At 48.7% G+C, this 20938-nt stretch overlaps 1 protein-coding gene across 1 annotated transcript in view; it reads left to right on the forward strand.

The window, feature by feature from the left end:
* The window catches only part of LOC109697740 (BOS complex subunit NOMO1), a 53413-nt gene extending 33210 nt beyond the window's left edge, over positions 1-20203 (forward strand). Inside the window, exons 18-31 of the mRNA XM_020181576.2 lie at positions 206-301; positions 3161-3379; positions 3462-3544; positions 4353-4512; positions 4664-4790; positions 5956-6069; positions 6959-7086; positions 8006-8147; positions 10745-10828; positions 11826-11936; positions 13388-13489; positions 15545-15664; positions 19280-19372; positions 19583-20203. Of these exons, the coding sequence (XP_020037165.2) occupies positions 206-301; positions 3161-3379; positions 3462-3544; positions 4353-4512; positions 4664-4790; positions 5956-6069; positions 6959-7086; positions 8006-8147; positions 10745-10828; positions 11826-11936; positions 13388-13489; positions 15545-15664; positions 19280-19372; positions 19583-19714 (1711 nt within the window). The 3' untranslated portion in view covers positions 19715-20203. The remainder of the gene's footprint in view (positions 1-205; positions 302-3160; positions 3380-3461; positions 3545-4352; positions 4513-4663; positions 4791-5955; positions 6070-6958; positions 7087-8005; positions 8148-10744; positions 10829-11825; positions 11937-13387; positions 13490-15544; positions 15665-19279; positions 19373-19582) is intronic.
* The last annotated feature ends 735 nt before the right edge of the window (positions 20204-20938 follow it).

Consider the following 20938-nt stretch of genomic DNA (forward strand, 5'->3'; position numbering starts at 1 on the left):
ACGGGAAGTGTAGAGGTTTAGAGTGTAGAATTAGCTTACTCTTTAAAAGACTTGTGTGGTGTCCAGAGTTATTTGTTTTAAACTAAGAGCCATTCCATGCTGCATTCTTTTAGGTGGGGAAGGCCGCCATGACGGGTGCTGGGTGCTCCTTGGAGAATGACTAGATGTATTGCTAGTGAGCTCTTTCCACTTCTCTGATTTATAGGTCTTCACCCAGTATCTTGACATTGACAGCCATTCGCCACCATGTCCTCGGAACTATCACCACTGACAAGATGATGGATGTCACCGTAACTATCAAGTAAGATGAGTGGGCCATGGTGGGCTGGGAGTGGGAGGCAGTGGACCAGGTCTAGGGAGGTCTTTCATAGACTCTTGGAAAATTCTTTTTGATTTCTTACCTCTAGGTGTGTATACAAATGGCCTTCCTTCTCTTATACTTACATGACATAGTCATAAATTCACCACAACCTGGATTCCTTTCCTTCATGATTCAAGAATTGACTCTGGGTGAGGAAGAGCCTTCTGACAGCTTGATTCTGTGTCTTAAATTTGTGTTTGAACTCTTTATACTTCTTTGCTAAGAAAAAAGATCTCTGGGGTTTGTTCATTGTGTTTCATGTGTTTAGCAAATTCAAAAGAAAAATTGCCTATTTTTCTGTATCCCTGTTCTTGAAGGCTTGAGAAATAGAGATGGCCTGTGATATAAGGAGGGTCATGAGAGAGAAAGTGTTTGAAAGGCTGGCCCTTGCTGAGGGTCATGCTCATGTGATTGTCATCTCTGAGTGGATTTTCTATGGTGTGTGAAGTTTGTCTGGCATTCCAATTTTTTCAGAAATGAGAGTTTTACATCATGACTTTTTGTCACATAGAAGGGAACTCCAAGGGACTGGCAGTGTGGCTCAAGTGGTAGAACACCTGCCTAACAAGCACAAGGCCCTGAATTCAAATTTCAGTGCCACCAACTCCCCTCCCCCACCCAAAAAAAAAAAGAACTCTCAATAACTTGCTCTCTTTTCACTCTGCTTGAAGTTGTCTTTCCAGTCATTTCCATCTTTCTGTCCACTACCTGTTTGTCCATGATTGTCAGTGTAGAGGGCTTACTGCCCTCATGGACTTCAGTCTCATGGGGAACAGAACCGACAAAGTAGAGTTACAACTGTGATGAGTGTTTGAGTTTGACCTTGGGGTAGGGAGGAGCAAGGTCATGTTGAGGGTCTTAGTTTTTGTCTCATGATTCCACTGACACGTTTGGAGGAGAGGGATGACTTTGTGGTTTTGAAAAGGCTACTTGAGTGCAGAATGGAGACCAGACCGAAGAGTCCCAAGAGCAGGAGCCAGCTGAGGCTGTGATGACAGGGCTTCCCAGTGGCTGTGGAAAGAACAGCAGTGGGAGGAACAGGGGACTCTGGGGAGCTGAGTGGATGTGGTGTGATGATAGACTGACCCCTGTGGTCAAGAAGGGAAGGATGTCAGGGGTGGCCCTAGTCTCTGGCTGAAGGGACTGGGTTGTGGAGGCCAGCATTTTTAGGGGGAGGATCTGGTGGGTGTCTGCTGTATCATGTACTGTATCCTGCTCAGAAAGTATTAATTAGTGACACAGCTAGCAGTCTGTACTGTTAGCAGTAGTGACCCCATGTTAAGAAGGAGAAGAAGGATATGATCAGCCCGAGTCTCTGACTTGAATCTTTATGACATTAACCTTTGTACCTTCAGAAGGATCTTTGTGTCATGTGTTTGTGCCTGGGAGGGACACTGCTGCTGGAGCCCTTTTGGGGAGGCCCACACTTACTTGGTCCAAACCCAGACTCTTGGTATTCCCCCTCCACAGACCTACTCATTGGTCTTCCCTCATCAAGCGTGGCAGCCCCGTCCTTCTGGCTATTCTTTGGTTCTCTGTCTTTGTACCCACTTCCAGCCAGTCCCTCAACAATCTCTTGGCTTTACACTCAAAGTATTTCCACAGTCTCGTCCCTTGTGTTTGTTTTTGAGACACAGTCTTGCTGTGTAACCCAGGCTGGCCTCAAATTTGAGACGTTCAGCCTTAGCCTCATGGGTGCTGGGATTACAGGTGTGGCCACTGCGCCTTGTTCCTCTTGTCTTTTTTTTTTGGTGGTGTTGGTACTGGGGTTTGAACCCAGCTTTGTGCTCGCTGAGCAGGCACTCTACCACTTGAGCCACTCCACCAGCTTTCGTCATTTTTTAACACTTCACCATCCCCCCTTGGTCTGATCCACCACTGTGCTCACCTGGTTCTCACAGCCAGCTCTGGCCAGGCCTCCCTGTCCTAGCAGTTGCCTTGGAACTCCGTGTTTTCTGCTCAGCAGCTAGAGTAATTCTGTTTTGATGGCAATTGTATCCTTCTTCTTAAAACTCCAGCAGCTTCCCATCCCCACAGAGTTCCATCCAGGGTCCATATCAAGACCTGTGCCACCCTTCGGACCTCTTTGCCCAGTCTGCCACTTACATGAACCCCTCTGCCCCAGGCTGCTTTGGTCTCCTTGCTGTTCCTAGAACACGGAGAGAGTGACTTCTCTGAGGACTTTGCACCTGCTATCCACCTGCCGAGCCTCTCCCCACTCTGAGACCTCAGCTTGAATGCTCTCCTTTCCCACAGATCTTTGTTTAATGTCACCTTGCCTAAAGGCCTTGACCACCCCCTGGTGGGAAGCAGCCCTTGCAGCTCTCCCACTCCACTTTATTTTTCTCTGTGTTACTCACTGATGTTACTCATGTTTGTCATCTGTCCTTCCCTCTAGAATGTGGGTTTCACAGGGTCAGGACACATAGTCTGTTTCCTTCAGTGCTGTATCTTTGGTCCTCTGGCTGAGGAGTTCTCAGTGGAGGTGGAGTGGAAGGACAGAAAGAATGGTGGCATAGAGAGAGTTCCAGGTCCCACTTGGAATCTGACTTGTTCCCATCAAGTCCAAAGTCAAGGGTATTTCATTCCAGATCTACCATCCCTGCTAGTAGCACCAAGTTCAGTTCTCACTTTTTGTTAAACCGTTAGTGCTTTTAAAACCAAAGACTATGCCTCTTTGGTGTCACTGTAAGGTCTTTGGGTTTTGTTCATGAGTCCTCATTTGTGTAAATGTCAACCTCACACCTACTGTAGTGACAAGCAGCACATCCTACTAGGGCTACCCTGCTTCTCTTCCAGGTCTTCTGTTGACAGTGAGCCTGCCTTGGTCTTGGGCCCCCTGAAGTCTGCGCAGGAGTTGCGGAGGGAGCAGCAGCTGGCAGAGATAGAGACCCGCAGGCAGGAGAGGGAGAAGAATGGCAAAGAAGAGGGTGAGGAAGGCAGGACCAAACCCCCTGGGCAAGAGATGGTTGATGAGTTACAAGGTCCCTTCTCCTATGACTTCTCTTATTGGGCCCGGTAAGCTCTTGCACTTTTTTCCACAGCATCCTCTGTTCTGGAGGAACAGACCAGCCAAGCTGAAGTCCACTAACTCTTTCAGGTCTGGAGAGAAAATCACGGTTACACCTTCATCCAAAGAGCTGCTCTTCTACCCCCCTTCCATGGAAGCCACCATCAGCGGAGGTACCTATCTACTCCAGAGGGAATGTCATGCTTGTGCAGTCGCTTCTTCACTGGCATTGAGGAATGGTTCAGTGTGGGTGTAGTGCAGCTATGTCTGTAAGCCATCTGAAGCCATTATGTCATTACTGGATGGGTGGATGGATGAGTGGGCCAAACAGATAAAGGTAACTTCTATAATTGCAATTAAGGTGGTCCTTTTGGGAAAGGACTTGATTTCCTTTGATGTGATCTGGTTGACACAGGAAGATAGATGTAAAGCAAAACCACCAATGGCCGAAATGAGAGACTTGGGACTTCTTGGGACTGAACATTATGGTCTTTCTGTTGTAGGTCAGAGTGTGGGGAGAGGGTCTTTAGAGTGGAGGATCACCGTGATTGCTGTGGAGCATTTTTCTTTTGGCTACCGACAGTTTTTTCTAGCCCTAGGGGTTTGTTCAGTCATGGGCATTTCATGGTTGGAAGTTGAGTGTGTTGGAAGCATGAGTTTCTGGCGGGCAGGTGCCATGGGGCACCTTCATCACTGGGTCCTGAGGTGGAGCTGTACCCTCCATTGTCCCCTCTTCTGTGGCCTCTGACAACTGAGGACAAGGAGGGGAAAACCCATCCTGGTCAGATCTGCCTGAGGTAGTCCTCAGCATCTGAGCAAAGGCCTCTGGAGGGGGGAATGCCTGGGCTGCACCTGGGTACTGGCCTCCTGTAGAGCTAGCTTCTCATCTCTTATGTGTCAGTTCTGGGTCCTTCTTTCATGGGAAATCCCAAGCCAAACTCCTCTCTTCCCCATTCTTCTGTTTGTTTCTTCTCTTTCTAGAAAGCTGCCCAGGGAAACTGATTGAGATACATGGGAAGGCAGGCCTGTTCCTGGAAGGCCAGATCCACCCAGAGCTGGAAGGAGTGGAGATCATCATCAGTGAGAAGGGGGCGAGCTCACCTCTGATAACAGTCTTTACTGATGACAAAGGGGCCTACAGGTAAGCACAGAGGGAGAATCCCTTTCTTGAGCCAGACTGACTGGGGAGCCTCCTGGAGAAAGTGGGGAGCCCTGGCTTCTTGGGGAGAATCAATGCTTCCTCTGAGATTAGAAGTAGAGCCATTTGTAGTGTTTTGCCTTCTTTCATCCAGTGTGGGGCCTCTGCACAGTGACCTGGAATACACGGTGACCTCACAGAAGGAGGGCTATGTGCTGACTGCAGTGGAGGGAACTGTAGGGGACTTCAAGGCTTATGCCTTGGCTGGCGTCAGCTTCGAGGTAACCCTGCATGTTTTCAAAGGGGCTGCTTCACTGGGGTGTAATGAATGTGATGTAAGCTGCACAAAGTGTCTTAATATGGCAGTTGCCACCTGTGACCATACCTTGAAAACCTCCACTGTCAAAGTAGTGAGCAAATCCGTCACTGCTAGAGCCTCCTGTCCTCGAGGTCCCTCCCTGCTGTTGTCCCCTGCTTTCTGTCTGTCCGTTAGTTTGTGTTTTCTAGTTTTCATGTAAGTGGAATTGTACACAGTGTACTTAACTTTGGTCGGGCTTCCTTCACTCAGCATACTTTGTGGGAGAGGTTGGCTTTCCCACAGTCATGCATATGTAGGATTTGGAAGTGTTTTAAGCCCTTGTCCTTAAGTACTCTGTGTGCAAGGACATAGGATGTTCCTGTTTGGTGTCTGTCTCTTGTCCACCAGTCCTTTTGGGGAAGAAGTGGGTAGTGTGTTGTACACAGTGAGTCTGGAAATCCTTGAGTGTGGATATTTAGAAACTGCAGGCCAAAGGAAAAGCACAGACTTATATTACATGCAGGTGTAAAATGTCACATTGCTGGATGTGCTTTAAACCACATTAAAAGATGTACAGACTAGGGAGAAAAATTTTTATACCATAAACGATAGACCTGGTCTACTAGAAACTCCTAAAATCAGTGAGAAAGTGACAACCTCATAGAAAAAGTGCCCAGAGGTTTATATGAGAAGGCAGTTCATGGACGTGACACAGATGAATAACAGGGAAGACACTCAGCCTCAGTGGTTTCTGAGCAACGCCAGAAGTTACCAGTGAAGTACTGTTTCTGGTTACATTTGCAATAGTTAAGTCCGTATTCATTTTTTTGGTGAGTGTGTGTTTTCCCATGTATGGGTAATTTAAGGACTATAAGTGGTACAACCTTTTTGAAACTTAATTTGGGAGTATTTTTCTGAATATAAAATGTATGTATCCAAGAACTGCTAAGGCATGATTGTTCAGGGAAAAATGTAAACGTGCAGAGACAGAGATGTGTGTGCTAACAGGGGGTTAGGTCCCCTTTTGCAGCTGGGCAGTGTGCATGCATTAAAGATAACTCCCCAGAACCATTGCCTCCTGACTTCTGGAGTGTAACCTTCATGGTTATTTTGAGCCTGACCTTGCTCTGGCCTTACCTCCTCCCCAGATAAAAGCTGAAGATGACCAGCCTCTCCCGGGGGTCCTCTTATCCCTCAGCGGTGGTGTGTTTCGCTCCAACCTCTTGACACAGGACAATGGCATTCTGACATTCTCAAACCTGGTAAGGTGTCCTTTTGCAATTTACTGTCTTCCCAAGCTGGGACATGGCTCGTGTGACTTGTGCATTCCTTGACAACTTGAGAACAGAAAGCCAAGAGCAGTTCGAGTGTCTTAGGGGACCTCATCTAATTAGAGTCTTGCTCTTACTAGAACTTAGTGCTGCGATTCATGTTTCCTTCCACACACACTTGTTTTCTGGTCACCCACTTGTCACCAGGGCAGTGTAATTAATTGCTCTGGCCACAGAGGCCCCTCCCTTAAGTGTCCCTTGTGTCACTGCAGATCCTGTTTATAGAGCCGTGTCTTGTTCGGTAGTTAGCTTGTGTTCTTCTACAAAGTGCACTCCGTGTGCACAGAGACAGCACCAAGTTTTCTGCTGGGATGGAGTCAAGGCCCTGGCTGGTGGGAACTGAGGAAGTGCATGTTCATTGGCTGACTGTTCTGTCATGGGAAGGAAGTGACTATTGTGGGGATGGCATGGACAGGAAGCAGGGCATGGGGAGGGTCACAGGCTTCACAGCTGTGCACACCCAGCCTCAAGTAGCCTGTTGCCACTTATTTGCTATGTCATATGAAGCTGGTTATTTTATCTCTCTGATCCTGTTTTTCATTCATCAAATTCAATGTGGCTTCCATCTCACGGAGTTGTTGCAGGCACACGACAGTGACAGCTGCTTAGAGTCGTCCTCACCACTGTGCCACTATAACTTGCCGTTATGCTGGTATAGTGCCATTGTTGGAGTTGTGCTGCTGCCACTCACTGCAGAGATGGGGTTTCCATTTCTGCCTGTCTGGGGAGCTTTGGAGCCCTGTGGTATAAGTCTGGTTTTGGTGACTCTTAAGCCGTCCCTCATGTGGCATCTGGGCTTTGATGGCGCTTGTCTTGGCAGAGCCCTGGCCAGTACTACTTCAAGCCCATGATGAAGGAGTTCCGTTTTGAGCCATCCTCACAGATGATAGAGGTGCAGGAGGGACAGAGTCTGAGGATCACCATCACCGGGTACCGGACGGCCTATAGGTGGGTGCTTTCCCTGCCCTCCCTTCCAGCAGGCGGGTGAGCCACATACGGGCCCCCTATCCAGAAATGCATCCAGGCTGTGTTCATTAGACTAAGGAGGAAGGGAGACAAGGCATAGGAGGTCAGAGAATTGTGACTACTGCTCTTCTAGTACTCAACCTGGTGGTCCACTCACTAGCTCCTTATTTTGAAATTGGTTATTGAGTTGCTTAAATTTTTTATTTTTTAAGAAAGTTAAACTTGATTAAATTTTTAAAGGGGAAAATGCATTCACTTTAGTAGAACTGCAAAATGTTGAAAAAGAGAATGCAGTGTAAAGTTTCTCTCCTGTCCTCATCTCCCAGACCCCAAAATCCCCTTCTGGGAGTTTTTCTGAATACTTCCAGACACAGTTTATGAAACTGTTAACTACAGATAGGTAGCCAGATCCAGATGGACAGATAGACACAGATCTATATACATGTATGTACATATGCACACAATCATATATGTGTATATGTACACACATATTAAAGATTAAAGATTAATATCCATAAGCACTGTAAAGATTAATCACACAGATTGGATTTAGAAAAATGACCATTTCAATTGAATACATGAAATGAAACTCCTTAAACTATTTTCATGTTATTGAATGCTTCATTATTTAAAATAAAAGATTATCAAGAATATAATAAATCTTAGCCTTCTTAAGTTACGTTTCCTGGAACATCCCTCAAAATGTAAGAGAGGAGACGTTGATGACAGCTGATTGTGCGATAGGAAGGCTCGATTCGGAAGTGGCCCAGGTACCCATGAGAAGCCTGGGTAAGTGGGGTACATCCCCACTGAGCACCTTTGTGCCTTAGTCATTAGTAAACATGGAACACTCCAGAAAACTGCAAAAGGGCCTTGTTCTCTTTCTTCTCCATCACCCTAGTTGCTATGGTACAGTGTCTTCTTTAAATGGAGAACCAGAGCAGGGGGTTGCGGTGGAAGCCGTGGGACAGAAGGACTGCAGCATCTATGGAGAAGACACTGTGACTGATGAAGAGGGGAAGTTCAGGCTTCGTGGACTGCTGGTGAGACTTTGAATGTGTTTAGCAGGTAGTGGTTTCCCACTGTGGTCAGAGGTATTGTGGTGACCCCAAGACCACCTGGAGTGAGGTGGGCCCCAGGGCTGAGAGTGGGGCTCTGGAATCTCCAGTCCTTATTTTAGCTGACATGGGTGCCTTTTATCCAGCCAACTCAATGAGTTGGGGTTTGAAATCCGTGGGATTGGGTGCTTATGGTTGATGCCTGGACTCTGAAAGCAAATGCTTACGGGGCCAGAGGAGCACTGTAACATAACACATTAAGCATACACATAAGCATAGCCCGAGGCAGCTGGGCAAATGGTAGGGAGTGGAAGGGGCATGGCCGGATAAAAGGGCACCTATCGCTGTGCTCCCACCCACCATAGCCTTGTTTGCAGACGGACTCAGCGATGCTACATGCTTAGAATTTTTTTAAGAGAACTCAGAGATTCACATGTTTTGGTTGAACTCCTGATTTTTAGATGTTAACAAATAGACAACTTACTTGTCCTTTTGGCTGCTAAGTTGTAACATTTGGCTTAGGATTTATAGGGCTCTTTCCTGATTCTTATTTGTTCTCTTGTTCATTTGTTCATTCAGCAGACATTCAGCATGTACCGTACAAGTTCCCGAGAGGGACTTTCTGTGTCTGTTTGTCATCTGTAAAACAAGGATGAGAATAACGTCCCCTCAGCATGGCTGCAAGGATTAGTTAATACATGTAACACCCATAGAGCGGAGCCTGGCATCCTGAGTGAGGAGATGGTTAACAAGGCAGAGCAAACAGACCCTCCCCCATGTGGTTCTCACTAGAGCTCTGAGCTGACTACTTTCTTTTGAGCGTGTGGTGCTGACGAACAAACCTAGGACCTTGCATGTGCTAGGCAAGTGCTCTACCGTGGTGCTATACCTCAGCTCTTGCCTTTATCGGACAGAGTCTAAGTAGCCCAGACTGGCCTCAAACTTGCAATCTTCCTTCCTCAAGCTCCAGAGTGTTAGGATTACAAGTGTGCCCCCATGGGCTGAGCTTTGTTTTCAGCTAATGTCAGATGAGAAGGGCAGTTCTTTTAGTTGAGCCTCCCTCTCCTCGGTGCATTCTGCCTTCTTTGCTGTCCTCACTCTTGTGGTTGCGGGAGTGAGAATTGTACGCCTTAACTCCTGGACTTAGCACATTTGATTTGATTAAGCTGAACACAGTTTCCATCTCCATTGCTATAGATTTCCATTGTAATCGATATCCCTCACACCCTCCTCCTCCATCATTGGTGTTGATTCATTAGCACTCTCTTGGCATTCTTTAGTCATGCCCTGGTGGCAGCATACGCTTCCCTATGCACGATCTGTGCCAGGCCACAGAATGAAGGAATACCCTTTGATGGGTCTTGTCCAGGGTTTTGGATTCAAGTTTGTTGTCCTTGCCATTCTCTCAGAAGATGGCAGCTGGGATGTTAATGATTCCTGAGGATTTTGACCCAGTTAGGATGAGTGCCTGCACTTGTTTGTTCATTTGAACTTGACAGGCAAGACCCTGGGGAACAGAAGCTGTACTAGTAGACGTTGCTAAGGCTGCAAGCTAATGGGCAAGTTAGGATCCTAGTGACTACCTGACCACAGCCTACCTGACCTGGGCACTGAGCATATGGCAGTGGCCACTCTTCCCAGCTACTTGCACCATCTCTCCTTTCCTTCAAGAGCAGCATCTTGGGTCTTTTCTGTTCTAGGGTGCAGATAGCTGATTGAGACTGAGCCCAGGCCAAGTTGAGCTCATGTCTATTGGTGATCATACATTTCATTTTTCTTATAGTGTGTTTTGTGTCTAAGTAATAGCCTTATTGTCTTTGTAAAAGTCCCATGTGCTTATTACAAAATTCAAGCAGCATATAGAAAACTGCCCCATAAACTACCACCCGAGGACGTGGTCCTGGGTGACGTGTTGTGAATGCCAGCCCCCCAAGCACAGCCTTGCTTGAACACAGTTGTGACCAAAGGAGATGTAATTGTCATAAGCCAGATTGTATTGGTTTAAAATAGCTGTTGTTGCAGGGTATTTTTGCAGTAGGACATCCACCCTGTGCTTCAAGGCTCTGACTAGCCACTGTGAGGTCAGCTGTGTGATCAGAACTAGTGTTGGTGATCAGTTTTTCAGGATAATGACTTTTGGGTAAATATGATAATGTGCCTATAAATTTGAGCAATAGAATAAAAGTACAAACTAGAAAATTTCCCACTTCCCAGAAATAGCAGCCATTGTAAGCATTTGGGATGCCTTCCCAGTTGTCTCTGACCACATACACACAGACAGTGGGTGTGGGTGGGGGACAGGATTAACTCTAAAAGAGCAAGAGCGTGTCATGCTTCTAACTTGAGTAAGCCAGACTTACTCCTCCTCGGGTAGAAGAAAGTGAAGTAGAATTGGAATTGAAGGAATCCCAGTACTTCAGATGTCTGTCACCAAGGTGTTTTTAAAGGGACTCCTGAGATGGCACCAGACGTGAATTGGAAGTAAGGGGACAGAAGTGCTCGTGTCCTGGTGACCAGCTGCAGTGAAAGCATAGGTTGGGTGTGGCAGGCTTTTTAGAGAGTGACGACTTGTGTTCTTGCAGCCCGGTTGTGTGTACCACGTGCAGCTCAAGGCAGAAGGCAATGACCACATTGAGCGGGCACTGCCCCACCATCGAGTCATCGAGGTAAGGATCAAAACTCTGCAGTGCTTCCCTGGCCAGCCATCCCCTCTGTGGTGGAGGACCCTAACTCACTGTCTCATTGGTTAGCATCCTCCTCACAATCAGTGTCTAATGTCGGGTGTGGGGGAGGGGGATGTGTCTTAGTGACTGTGCCCATTGCCCCTTAGAGCTCTGGTTGTGCTCTATAGACCGAGCATCTGAGATCAAGGAAGGTAAGAGAGTGTGGGATTAATTGGGAGCCAGGCCACCCAGGCTTCTTGGGTTCAGGTGACCTCTACCCCATTTGGTGGGCGGAGTCATCTAAAATTCAAGATCATGATGTAGCTCAATCAGTCCCTACAGAGGCCACTTTCCGGGTCACAGGAAGTGACCTGAGCCTCAGTTGAAGTAACGCTCTTCCTTCATTGAAGAACTCAGTGGCTAGACCACAGGGCTTGTGCAAGACAAGAGGAGCTGCCGCTTGGTGGCTTTATACATTAGGTGTGAAGGTGGCAAGTTGTTGGAAGGGAGGGAAGTGGGTTTATGACACTTGCCATTTTAATTGGCCAGATGGCTGTGTCTCACACCAAAATGCCTTACAGTTGTCTGTCTACCTGCTCTGTTGACCTAGGCCAGGATCACTAGCAGTGATGTGGACTGTGTGGGCTGTATGAAAGGAAGCAAGTCCTCTGCAGTCTCACAAGCCCCACCCAGGGACAGCAGCTTGGATCTGCCCTGCTATGGCTGCTAGGCAAGCTTTTCTCTTTTTTTCAAGAAAAGCTGAAGAGTAGGGCTTTGTGTATGAAATTGCTTACTTAAAGATGCTGGTGGGTAAATTAAACTTAGGAAAGAAATACTGTGCTCATCGAACACAATTTGTCTGCAGGCCATTTGTAGCCCATCTCTGTCCATGTGTAACCTTGGATGTGCAGTGCCTGCTGGCAGCAGCTCTCTGACCCGCAGACAGACAGTCTGAGAGCCCCCTCCAGCCTGCTCAGCACAGCGTTCCTTTTCTCACTAGGTCGGAAACAATGACATTGATGATGTCAACATCATCGTCTTCAGGCAGATTAACCAGTTTGATTTGAGTGGGAATGTGATCACTTCCTCTGAGTATCTTCCTACGTTGTGGGTAAGAGAAACCCTTTCTAGTTGAGTCTCTTCTCTGGCTCTGAGACAGGGGAGCAGGATGTTGGTGGCTGCCCAGTTCTGGCCTTCATGCACTGCTGAGGGGCTGCCTGGATGGCTGCCTCCTGAGGGGGAGGTTAAGACCTAAGGAACCCGCACCGGGCAGCCTGGGTCTGGGAGCGGGATTGCTGAGTGCTAGGGAGGATGTGTGCAGTTTCGGGAAAGTGTGTGTCAGCCTGCAGTCTTGGCAGAGGCCTCATGAGTTCTAGCACAGTCTGGCATCTATAAGGAGAGGTGATTTTAAGACCCAGTGCTTCCCAGGGTTCTGTTTCTGCCCAGTGGACGTGCTGGGTAGGGCGCTGGTGCTCAGGCAGCCTTTGCTTCTTGTCATGGGGAGCTTCTCACTGTGCTGCTTTGGCCAGTGGGCTGGGCAGGTGGTGTCAGGAGTGTGGGTGCAAGGTAGACCAGAGATGCATACCCTGGCCAAGAGAGTGGGCAGAGCAGGGGCAGGGATGGCAACTGCCTCCCCTGCCCAATGCCACCTGCTGTTGCCATGATGGGAGTTTGGCCCAGAAAAGACTGGGAGTCAGAATTAATTGAAATCACCTAATTTTAAAACAGAGCTAATAAATTCAAATTTATGTGAAACACTGTACAAGGGAAAAGATCATATACTTGGTCTTGGATGTGACCCATAAGCCTCTAGTGTGTGACTTTTGTTTTAGGAAAAACCCTTTGTCATAAGTGTTACAAAGAAAAGTGCCGGCCTGGGTCCTTGGAGGTGGCCTCTGGCAGGTGCAGGGCAGAGCCCTCACAGCTTTTGACATGTACGGGCTGTGCGTCTCTCTTGCTCCTGCCCCGTTGCATGTGGTGGTGAGGACAGGCAACAACCTGGAGAAGCAGAGCACCAAGCACTTTGGGCAGCAGCCTGTGAACCAAGCACAGCTGAGCGCACTTGAGTTTAACAAGTCCTTGTGGAGTTAGGATCACGTGACACAATGAGGCAGTGCAAGGTGGACGGGACCTTCCGTGATGGGGTTGAGCCCCGTGATCCCCAAGTGTAAGCTGCTTGATGTAGTGACAGGATCTTGGAGTCTCACAGGGGCAGTAACAGGGATCATGTTGTCATGAGGATTGGGGGACAGTGTTTGTACAGTGCCTGTGGCATGCCTGGCACGTTTAAATGTTCAGCAGAGGTTAGAGCTGTCCCTTTTACTAGTCTCCATACCAGCTATATTTACTGTTTTGAGTGATAACGTGGATACAGGAGTCTAGTCTAGAACACCTGTCTCTGCGCGGCAGGCACCTGCAGTCTCAGGACTGAGGAGTACCTCTGTGCAGCCTGTTGGGAGAGGACGCCTTCCTTTACATCTGAGCTCCTTCCCAAAGCGGCTGTCCTGAGGAAGTCTGAATGAACATTTTCCAAAGCTCGGCCCCCTTCCTGTCCTCTCCCAGGTGAAGCTGTACAAGAGCGAGAACCTTGACAACCCCATCCAGACGGTGTCTCTTGGCCAGTCCCTCTTCTTCCACTTCCCGCCGCTGCTCAGAGATGGAGAGGTAACCAGGGCCCGTGGCCTGACCGTGCTGTGTCACCTTTGCTTTGGTCACTCACTGTGCAGTTCTCTGTCTCCTAAGTACTCTGCAGAAGTACTCTGAACCGCGAGAGGGAGGGGGCATTAATGTTTCTAATTAACTGTTTACAAAAACAATACATATTCACAGCAGGCGATTTTGTAAAAAAGAAAAAAAAATCAGAGGTAATCTCATTCAGAAGTGTCCACTGCTAACATTATCGCTGTTCTTTGGGGCTTTTTCAGGCTTGTGCATGTGTGTGCATGTTAAAAAATGTATTTATTTACTGTAGCCATTCAAAGCTGGGGCTGTTTTATACACTGTTATATAGTCTGCACTTTCAATACAGAATAGTTCATAAATCTGTTCCCCATCATTACATCTTTTATAACCTGGTTTTTGTGCTACTGGGGGTTGAGCTCAGGGCCCTACACTTGCTAAGCAGGTATTCTACCACTTGAGCTACACCCCCAGTCCTTTTGCTTCAGTTACTTTTCAGAGAGGGTCTTGTGCTGACTTTGCCTAGGACTGGCTTGAGCCAATATCCTCCTACTTCTGGCTTCCAAGTAGCTGGGATAATAGGCATGCATTACCATATCCAACTTGTTTTTGAGATGGGGTCTTGCTAAGTTTTGTCCAGGCTGCCCTCAAACCTCAATTCCCCTGTCTCTGCCTCCAGAGTAGCTGGGATTACAGGAATATGCCACCATGAGTGGTGGCACATGTGTCTGTAATGTAGGGAATACTGTGGTCAATTGAACTATGCTCCAATGTTGGGCATCCTTTACTCTGAGCACCCTGGGCACCGCTGCTGGGAGAACTCTCTAATAGACTCCCCAGCGTCCAAGTCTCTTTTGCGGTTTTCAAAACTCTCTTCATTTTTATTTCTGCATTTTTTGTGGTGCTGGGGTTGGAACCCAGGGGCTGGGCAAGTGCTCTGCTACAGAGTCTGCACCCGCACCCTCAGCACCCTTCGTCCTTGACGGTTCAGCTGCACTATGTCGTGTGCAGACCACTTTAGACTCTGCCTACTCTGTGTGCTTGGGCTTCACGGGTCTGGCTGTGCATCTCCCATCCCAGGACGGCAGGTTCCAGCCTTTATTTTGGCTGTCATTTACTGGTTACAACTATTTGTTTTCAGTTCTCATTGGACAGAGCTAAGTATCACAGAGCCCATGATGGGGAGCAAACGTTGCAGAAAATGTGTTTTTGTTCTGCCAGTCTTAGCCTGAAGATGTTCCTTGTGTGCCCATAGGCAATGGTCCCTCCTTCCTCCCCACCTGGGGATGATATATGATGTGTAAAGTAATGGGACAATCTTCATGGAATTTGGGGCCTCCCTTCTTGATCTCCAGATGGAGATCCTTTGAAGTGGTCACTTTCCACAGCAATGTGGAAACAGCCTGGTTTTGGGATCAGACGGCAGCCGGGTTCAGAGCCTGCCTGGCGGCCTGACCAGCCAAGTAGCCCTGGACATGTCGCTTGTCACTTCAGCAGCCTTCTTCCCCTTCGCTGTGAAGTGGGCAGGTCTTCCAGTCGTTCAGTGCAGAGCAGGCCTGGGCCTATGCAGTCACATGGCACCTGGTCCCTGGTCAGGGCTTGGTTCACACGGCTGTGGCTGTCATGGCATAGTTCCAGAAATGCTGCCTTTGTAGAACTTGCTACTTGTGAGTAAGCCACTTCAGGAACGTCCCTTAGAACTGAGCCTTGTTTTGGGCAGTCACCGTCTTCCTTGGTTTGATCTTGTAGTAAGTTTTGTGTTTCATGAAGCCGGGTCCTCACAGGACCGCAGCTGTTGAGGTTGAATGTGCTCGTTGAACAGTGTCATGGGGCCTGACGGTCTCATCAGAAGTCAGCCCCAGAGCCACAGGACCTGTGGCCATTGCCACTGGAGAGCCTGCTGAGATTGTGGCTCTGAAGTTTGGACGTGCAACCTTGGGTTTCTGTGCAAAACCCAAGTGTGGCAGCCTCGGGTTGGATTTTGCTTTTCACTTGCTTTTCCAAAGCTGTTGTTCAAACCAAGATCTTCTGTGTGCGCAGAACTACGTCGTGCTTCTGGACTCCACACTGCCCAGGTCTCAGTATGAGTACATCCTGCCCCAGGTCTCCTTCACCGCTGCGGGCTACCATAAGCACATCACCTTGATCTTCAGTCCCACGGTGAGTAGCAGCGGGGTGGCGGGGCAGGCCAGTCCTCCCAACCCAGCTCTGGTTCTAGGCTGGAGGACGCTGCCCGAAAGACTCCTGGCACGGTTGCCCTGTCCTGGATCCCATGTTCCCCATGTGGACTTTCCTAGATGCCTTTTCTATTTCCTGGGACCATGCTTCCTGCTGGGAAAGGAATAATGAGAGGGGTGCAATGGCTCAGAGCAGGGACTCTGAGGGACTTGAGGAGAGATGGACACCTCTATCCATGACAGTGTTGTGCTCCTCCATCAGGAGGCACTGAAACCTGACATGCTCAAACCTGTAGAGCCAGTGGCACTTCCAGGAAGTAGAGGACACAGGAGCATGTCAGTGCCACCAGGGACACAGGACACCAGTGTGCAACCACGTTTATTCAACCAACTTCAAGGGGGAAAAGCAAACACACAGGATGCCCTGCAGTGGGGTGAAAAGATACTCGCTCAGTTTATCAACCAGTTGAAATTTGGGCCCTTCACGGATCCTGTGTCCAGCAGGTTGGAACAAACAAAACAAACACAACTGGTACCATCTTTGGAGTGCATGGGACCATTTATATCAGTGTGGTGTGGGGTGGAGTCTTGTGATGACTAGAGAAACATACGAGCAATGACTAAAAAAGATTCTGGGGCCCTCGCACAGGATTACCAATTCTGCATGTGGTAGGGTGTGAGAGTGAAACCCAGGAGTCTACACTTGAAAAAGTCCAGCTTCATAGCTGCTGTGCTGGTCATTGTTTGTAAGCTTTGTCAATGGGAAAAGTAAGACTTTTTTTTTTTTTTTACGATAACTGTAGAACAATACATTTAGGTAATCCCCATTCTTTTTTATAGCTGCATAGTACTCATTTGTGTGGACATACCACATATCATAGTCCAGTCAGGCTGCTAAAACAAAATACCTTAGACTAGGTAAATTATAAACAGCAAACACTTATTCTTCATAGTTCTAGAACCTGGAAAATTCAAGCTCAAGTTGGTAGCAGATGAGGTGTCTGGTGAGGGGCCACTCTGCTCCATAGCTGGCACCTCCCAGCTACATCCTTACGTGGTGGAAGTGGATGGACATGTTCCTTCCAGCCCTTTATAAGGATACTAACTGTGCTCATGACGGCTCTGCCCTCGTGACAGTCACCTCCAAAAGTGGTGTCCCCAAAACTCAACTGTCATGACTGTCACTCTAGGAATTCGGTGGCACCAACATTCATCACAGTATATTGAGTTGGTTCCAGTGCTGGCCATTGGCTTGTCCCCTATGTCCTGCTTACAGTCAGTCTTTAGTGAATCCCCTTGTGCATGTGTGGTGTCGAGGATCAGTCTGTCTGTCTGTCTTTCAATGGGCTCCCAGCAGTGGAGTTGCTGGGTCTGTCCAGGGTGGGCGCAGGCAGAACGTTGGTCATTGCTGCTGCCTCTGCGGAGGGCTGCACCGTGTCACATTCCTGCCAGCATCCCATGAGCTTCCTCATTTCCCACAGAGAATCTTGTCACATTTAAAAAAAAGAAATTTTGTTTGTTTTTGAGATAAGGTCTCACTATGTAGCCCAGTCTAGCCTTGAACTCAGGATCCTCCTACCTCAGCCTTCTGAGTGCTAGAATTACAGATTGTGCCCCTACACCTGGCTATATTTTAAAATTTTTTAATTTTAATTGTTATGCATTATTATTTATAGTGATTGTGATTATTATTGTTACTGGCAGCACTAGGATTTGAACTCAGGGCCTTGCGCTTGCCACACAGGCACTCTATTGCTTGAGCCACTCCGCCAGCTCTTTTTTGTGAGGGGTTTTTGCAAGATAGGGTCTCAAGAACTATTTGCCCAGGCTGGCCTTGACCTGTGATCCTCCTGATCTCTGCCCCCTGAGTAGCTGGGATTACAGGTGTGAGCCATGCCTGGTGCGAACTGCATTTCTTACACTGTGAGCCTTTATCAGGTTATTATTCAGAGGACCATCTTGGGTGAGGCGGCCACAGTCATTCTCTGACTCCGGGTACACGGTGGTTTCATCTCCTCTACACCATTCAAGATGGCTGAGGATCCAGAGAGCTAGACCTTATGTGGACTATGTCTGTCTATGTTATCGTGTCAGGAATTAAAACTGAACAGTGTTGAAAACATGAGTGTCCAAAGCTACCGTCCCTGAGCTGCAGTGTTGACATCACGTCAAGCAGCCTCTGGAAGGGCCTGCTGGATGCTGGGAGAGGATAAGCTGGAAAGTCCCAGGCCCCTCTGTGGTGTTAGCCTGTGAGCCTCCTGACAAGAGCTCCCTGTACTTGCTTTATTTTTAAAAAATTTTTTTTGGTGAGATTGGGGTTTGAATTCAGGGCTTTGCACTTGCAAATAGGCGCTCTACTGCTTGAGCCACACCTCCAGTCCATTTTGCTCTGGTTATTTTGGAGATGGGGGTCTTGCCTTGAACCTTGATCCTCCCTATCTCGGCCTCCCTAGTAGCGAGGATTATAGGCGTGAGCCACCAGCACCTGGCCCCGTTCTTGCTTTGAGAACCGCTGGTTTGGCTGGTGCACCACTTGTTTTTATCGTTACTTGAAAGTTCTTGTTTCATTCGTTTCCTTAGCCAGAGCATGCACAGGTTCATTTGATGTTATAGAGTCCCGGGATTTCTGGGGCACCACACAGTTTCTGTTTAATGTCAGTGTCCAGCAATGGGTGGTCTTGGGATCACATGGTGGCTCCAGGGTGTCCGGCCCAGGTCCCTTCTCGCTTGCTGTTTTGTTGTGGCGCACTTGGTCAGATGATGGCTGGCCAGCCAGCAGGGAGGGCCTCCATTGCTCTTTAAAAAGAATGTGAGTACATGCCACTTCTGTCCAGGGACTTTTGGCCAGAATTTAGTTCCATGACTTCACCCAGCTGCGAGGGAGGCTAGGAAGCAAGGTCTCTATTCTTTCTTTCTTTATTTTTTTGGCAGTAGTGGAGTTTGAACTCAGGGCCTTATGCTTGCTACGCAGTTGCTGTCCCACTTGATATAGGGTCTCACAAACTATTTGCCCAGGCTGGCCTCAAACCGTGATCCTCCTGATCTCTGCCTCCTGAGTAACTAGGATTGCAGGAGTGAGCCACCAGTGCACGACTGGTCTCTGTACTTACTGACTCAGATAAAAGAATGGCCCTGGGATGGAAGTAACCATCTTGGCTTTGCTTTCTCACTTGGGTATCATCTCTGGTCCTGGCTTGTTCATTACTGGGTGCCCTGGGCCTGGAACAGTGGGTGTCCACACATCCTTATAGGACACAGTTCCTGTGTAGCTGGGACTCAACAAAATGAGACTAGCTCACTTCTCAGCTACAAGGGTTTCTGCTGCCCATATCACGTTTCCTCAGCTTGTGCAATGAGCTCCCAGGGGGAGAGGCGGTCCTTGTTTGTGGACTCTCTGGGTCCAAGTTTGAGACACGTCACAAGGGTTTAGGTGGCAGAGGATTCACTCGGGGATTTCTGTGTCCTGTCGTTTCCTCCTTTGGATAGCAAGGGCTCAGATCTCGCTGGCTTGGACACCTGGGTGGATCGTGGCTGTGGGTGATGGGATCATAGAGAAAACTGAGGATTTACTGAGGACTATTGGCGCTCTTCTTTGCAGAGGAAGCTGCCGGAGCAGGACATCGCTCAAGGCTCGTACATCGCCCTGCCACTGACGCTGCTGGTCCTGTTGGCTGGTTACAACCATGATAAGGTAGGGGGAGCAGAGACCTCATAGGAAGGTGCGTCAGGAGAGCAGTCCTTCCGGTCAGTCCCACAGCCCAGTGTCACAGAAATGACAATGTTAGGTTGGAAGGGACCACGGCAGTCCCTGGGTCTCCTGCCGAGGGCATCAGATGAGTGGAGACCACGGTCCCCGTGCACAGGGACTTTCTGACCTCTCCCTCACTTTCTCTCTTTCCAGCTCATTCCCTTGCTGCTGCAGTTGACAAGTCGGCTGCAGGGTGTCCGAGCCCTTGGCCAGGCAGCCTCTGACAACAGTGGCCCAGAGGACGCAAAGAGACAGGCCAAGAAACAGAAGACCAGACGCACATGAGGAGGGGGAGAGCAGCTGTAGTCTCACTGGGACGGGCCACAGTGGAGCCACCACTCACCCGGAGAAACAGGCACGTGGCGACTCACCACAGTTGTGCCATGGCCTTTGCCCTCTTGTGGCGTGGCGGCCTGTACTGCACCCCCCTCGTGTGGCCCCATGGTGCAATGCAATGAATGGACCCTCCTGTCATTCTGCTGAACACACTTTATTTTCTGAGTTGAAGATAATTTATTATTATTATTTTTGTCAGAGAAGTATTTAAGCCGTTGTGGTGGTATGAGAATGTAATTCTTAGTCTTTGTATTTGTTTGTGAGAGTAGTTCTGGTCAGCGTGGCCTTAACTCTGTAGTGAAGGGCCTTCTGATTCTCTTGTCTCGTGAACTTCCCACACACTTGAGAGGGCTGCTGGGACTGCAGCAGTCTTGCCCACTGCTAGAAAAATCCGTTAGGAGGTAAAATCAATAAAGTCACCCATTCATTTGTGTTGTAGCTCGACTCAGGTGACACTGATGGGATGCTGGGGTCACATGGGAGATTCACACGGAGCAGGTGGAGCCCTGAGCAAAGTGGGTGGGGCAAGGAGCACAGGCAGAGCCACGGTGACACACAGCCATGGGGACACAGGGACTGTGAGGATGATGCAAATGGAAAGCACAGGCCCCAGGCACAGGAAGCCTGTCACTCGGCTCAGACTTGCTTTCTCAGCAGGAGAATGTGTTCTGCTCCTAGAGAAGCCAGAAAGACAAAGCCTTATGTGAAATCGCCCGGGTTTGAAGTGTTGATGATGTTGTTTCTAAAACTACTACACACTGTTGGCCACACAGAACACACGTGCAGAATGGTCAATCTTGTAGGTCACCGGTTTTTAGGAGATGCACAGTACCCCTCAGGAGCTGTGCTTGTCCTGGAGGAAGAAGCCCAGGTAGCTAGGGGGAAGGTCATGCAGATACCAAGTGTCAGGTAGCCGCCTTGGGATATGGAGGGCAGAGGATGGGGCTGTGTTGGCATTGTGGCTAGTAGCATCCAGGAGTTGGGCTTGCGGTAAGAGCAAGCTAATGCCTGCATATGGGAAGGCACAAATGGGCCTGCGGTGTCTGCCTCCTCAGTGCATGGCCCATCACTGGGTAGGGGACACGTCAGAAGCAGACAGTGGCCTCTGGTTGGCAGAAACTTGGGCTGTGAGGGCTCAGCAGAGTTCAGGTCCTGCCTGGGGCAGATGAGAGA

Source organism: Castor canadensis, chromosome 17, assembly GCF_047511655.1.
Source record: "Castor canadensis chromosome 17, mCasCan1.hap1v2, whole genome shotgun sequence".
Lineage (NCBI taxonomy): Eukaryota > Metazoa > Chordata > Mammalia > Rodentia > Castoridae > Castor > Castor canadensis.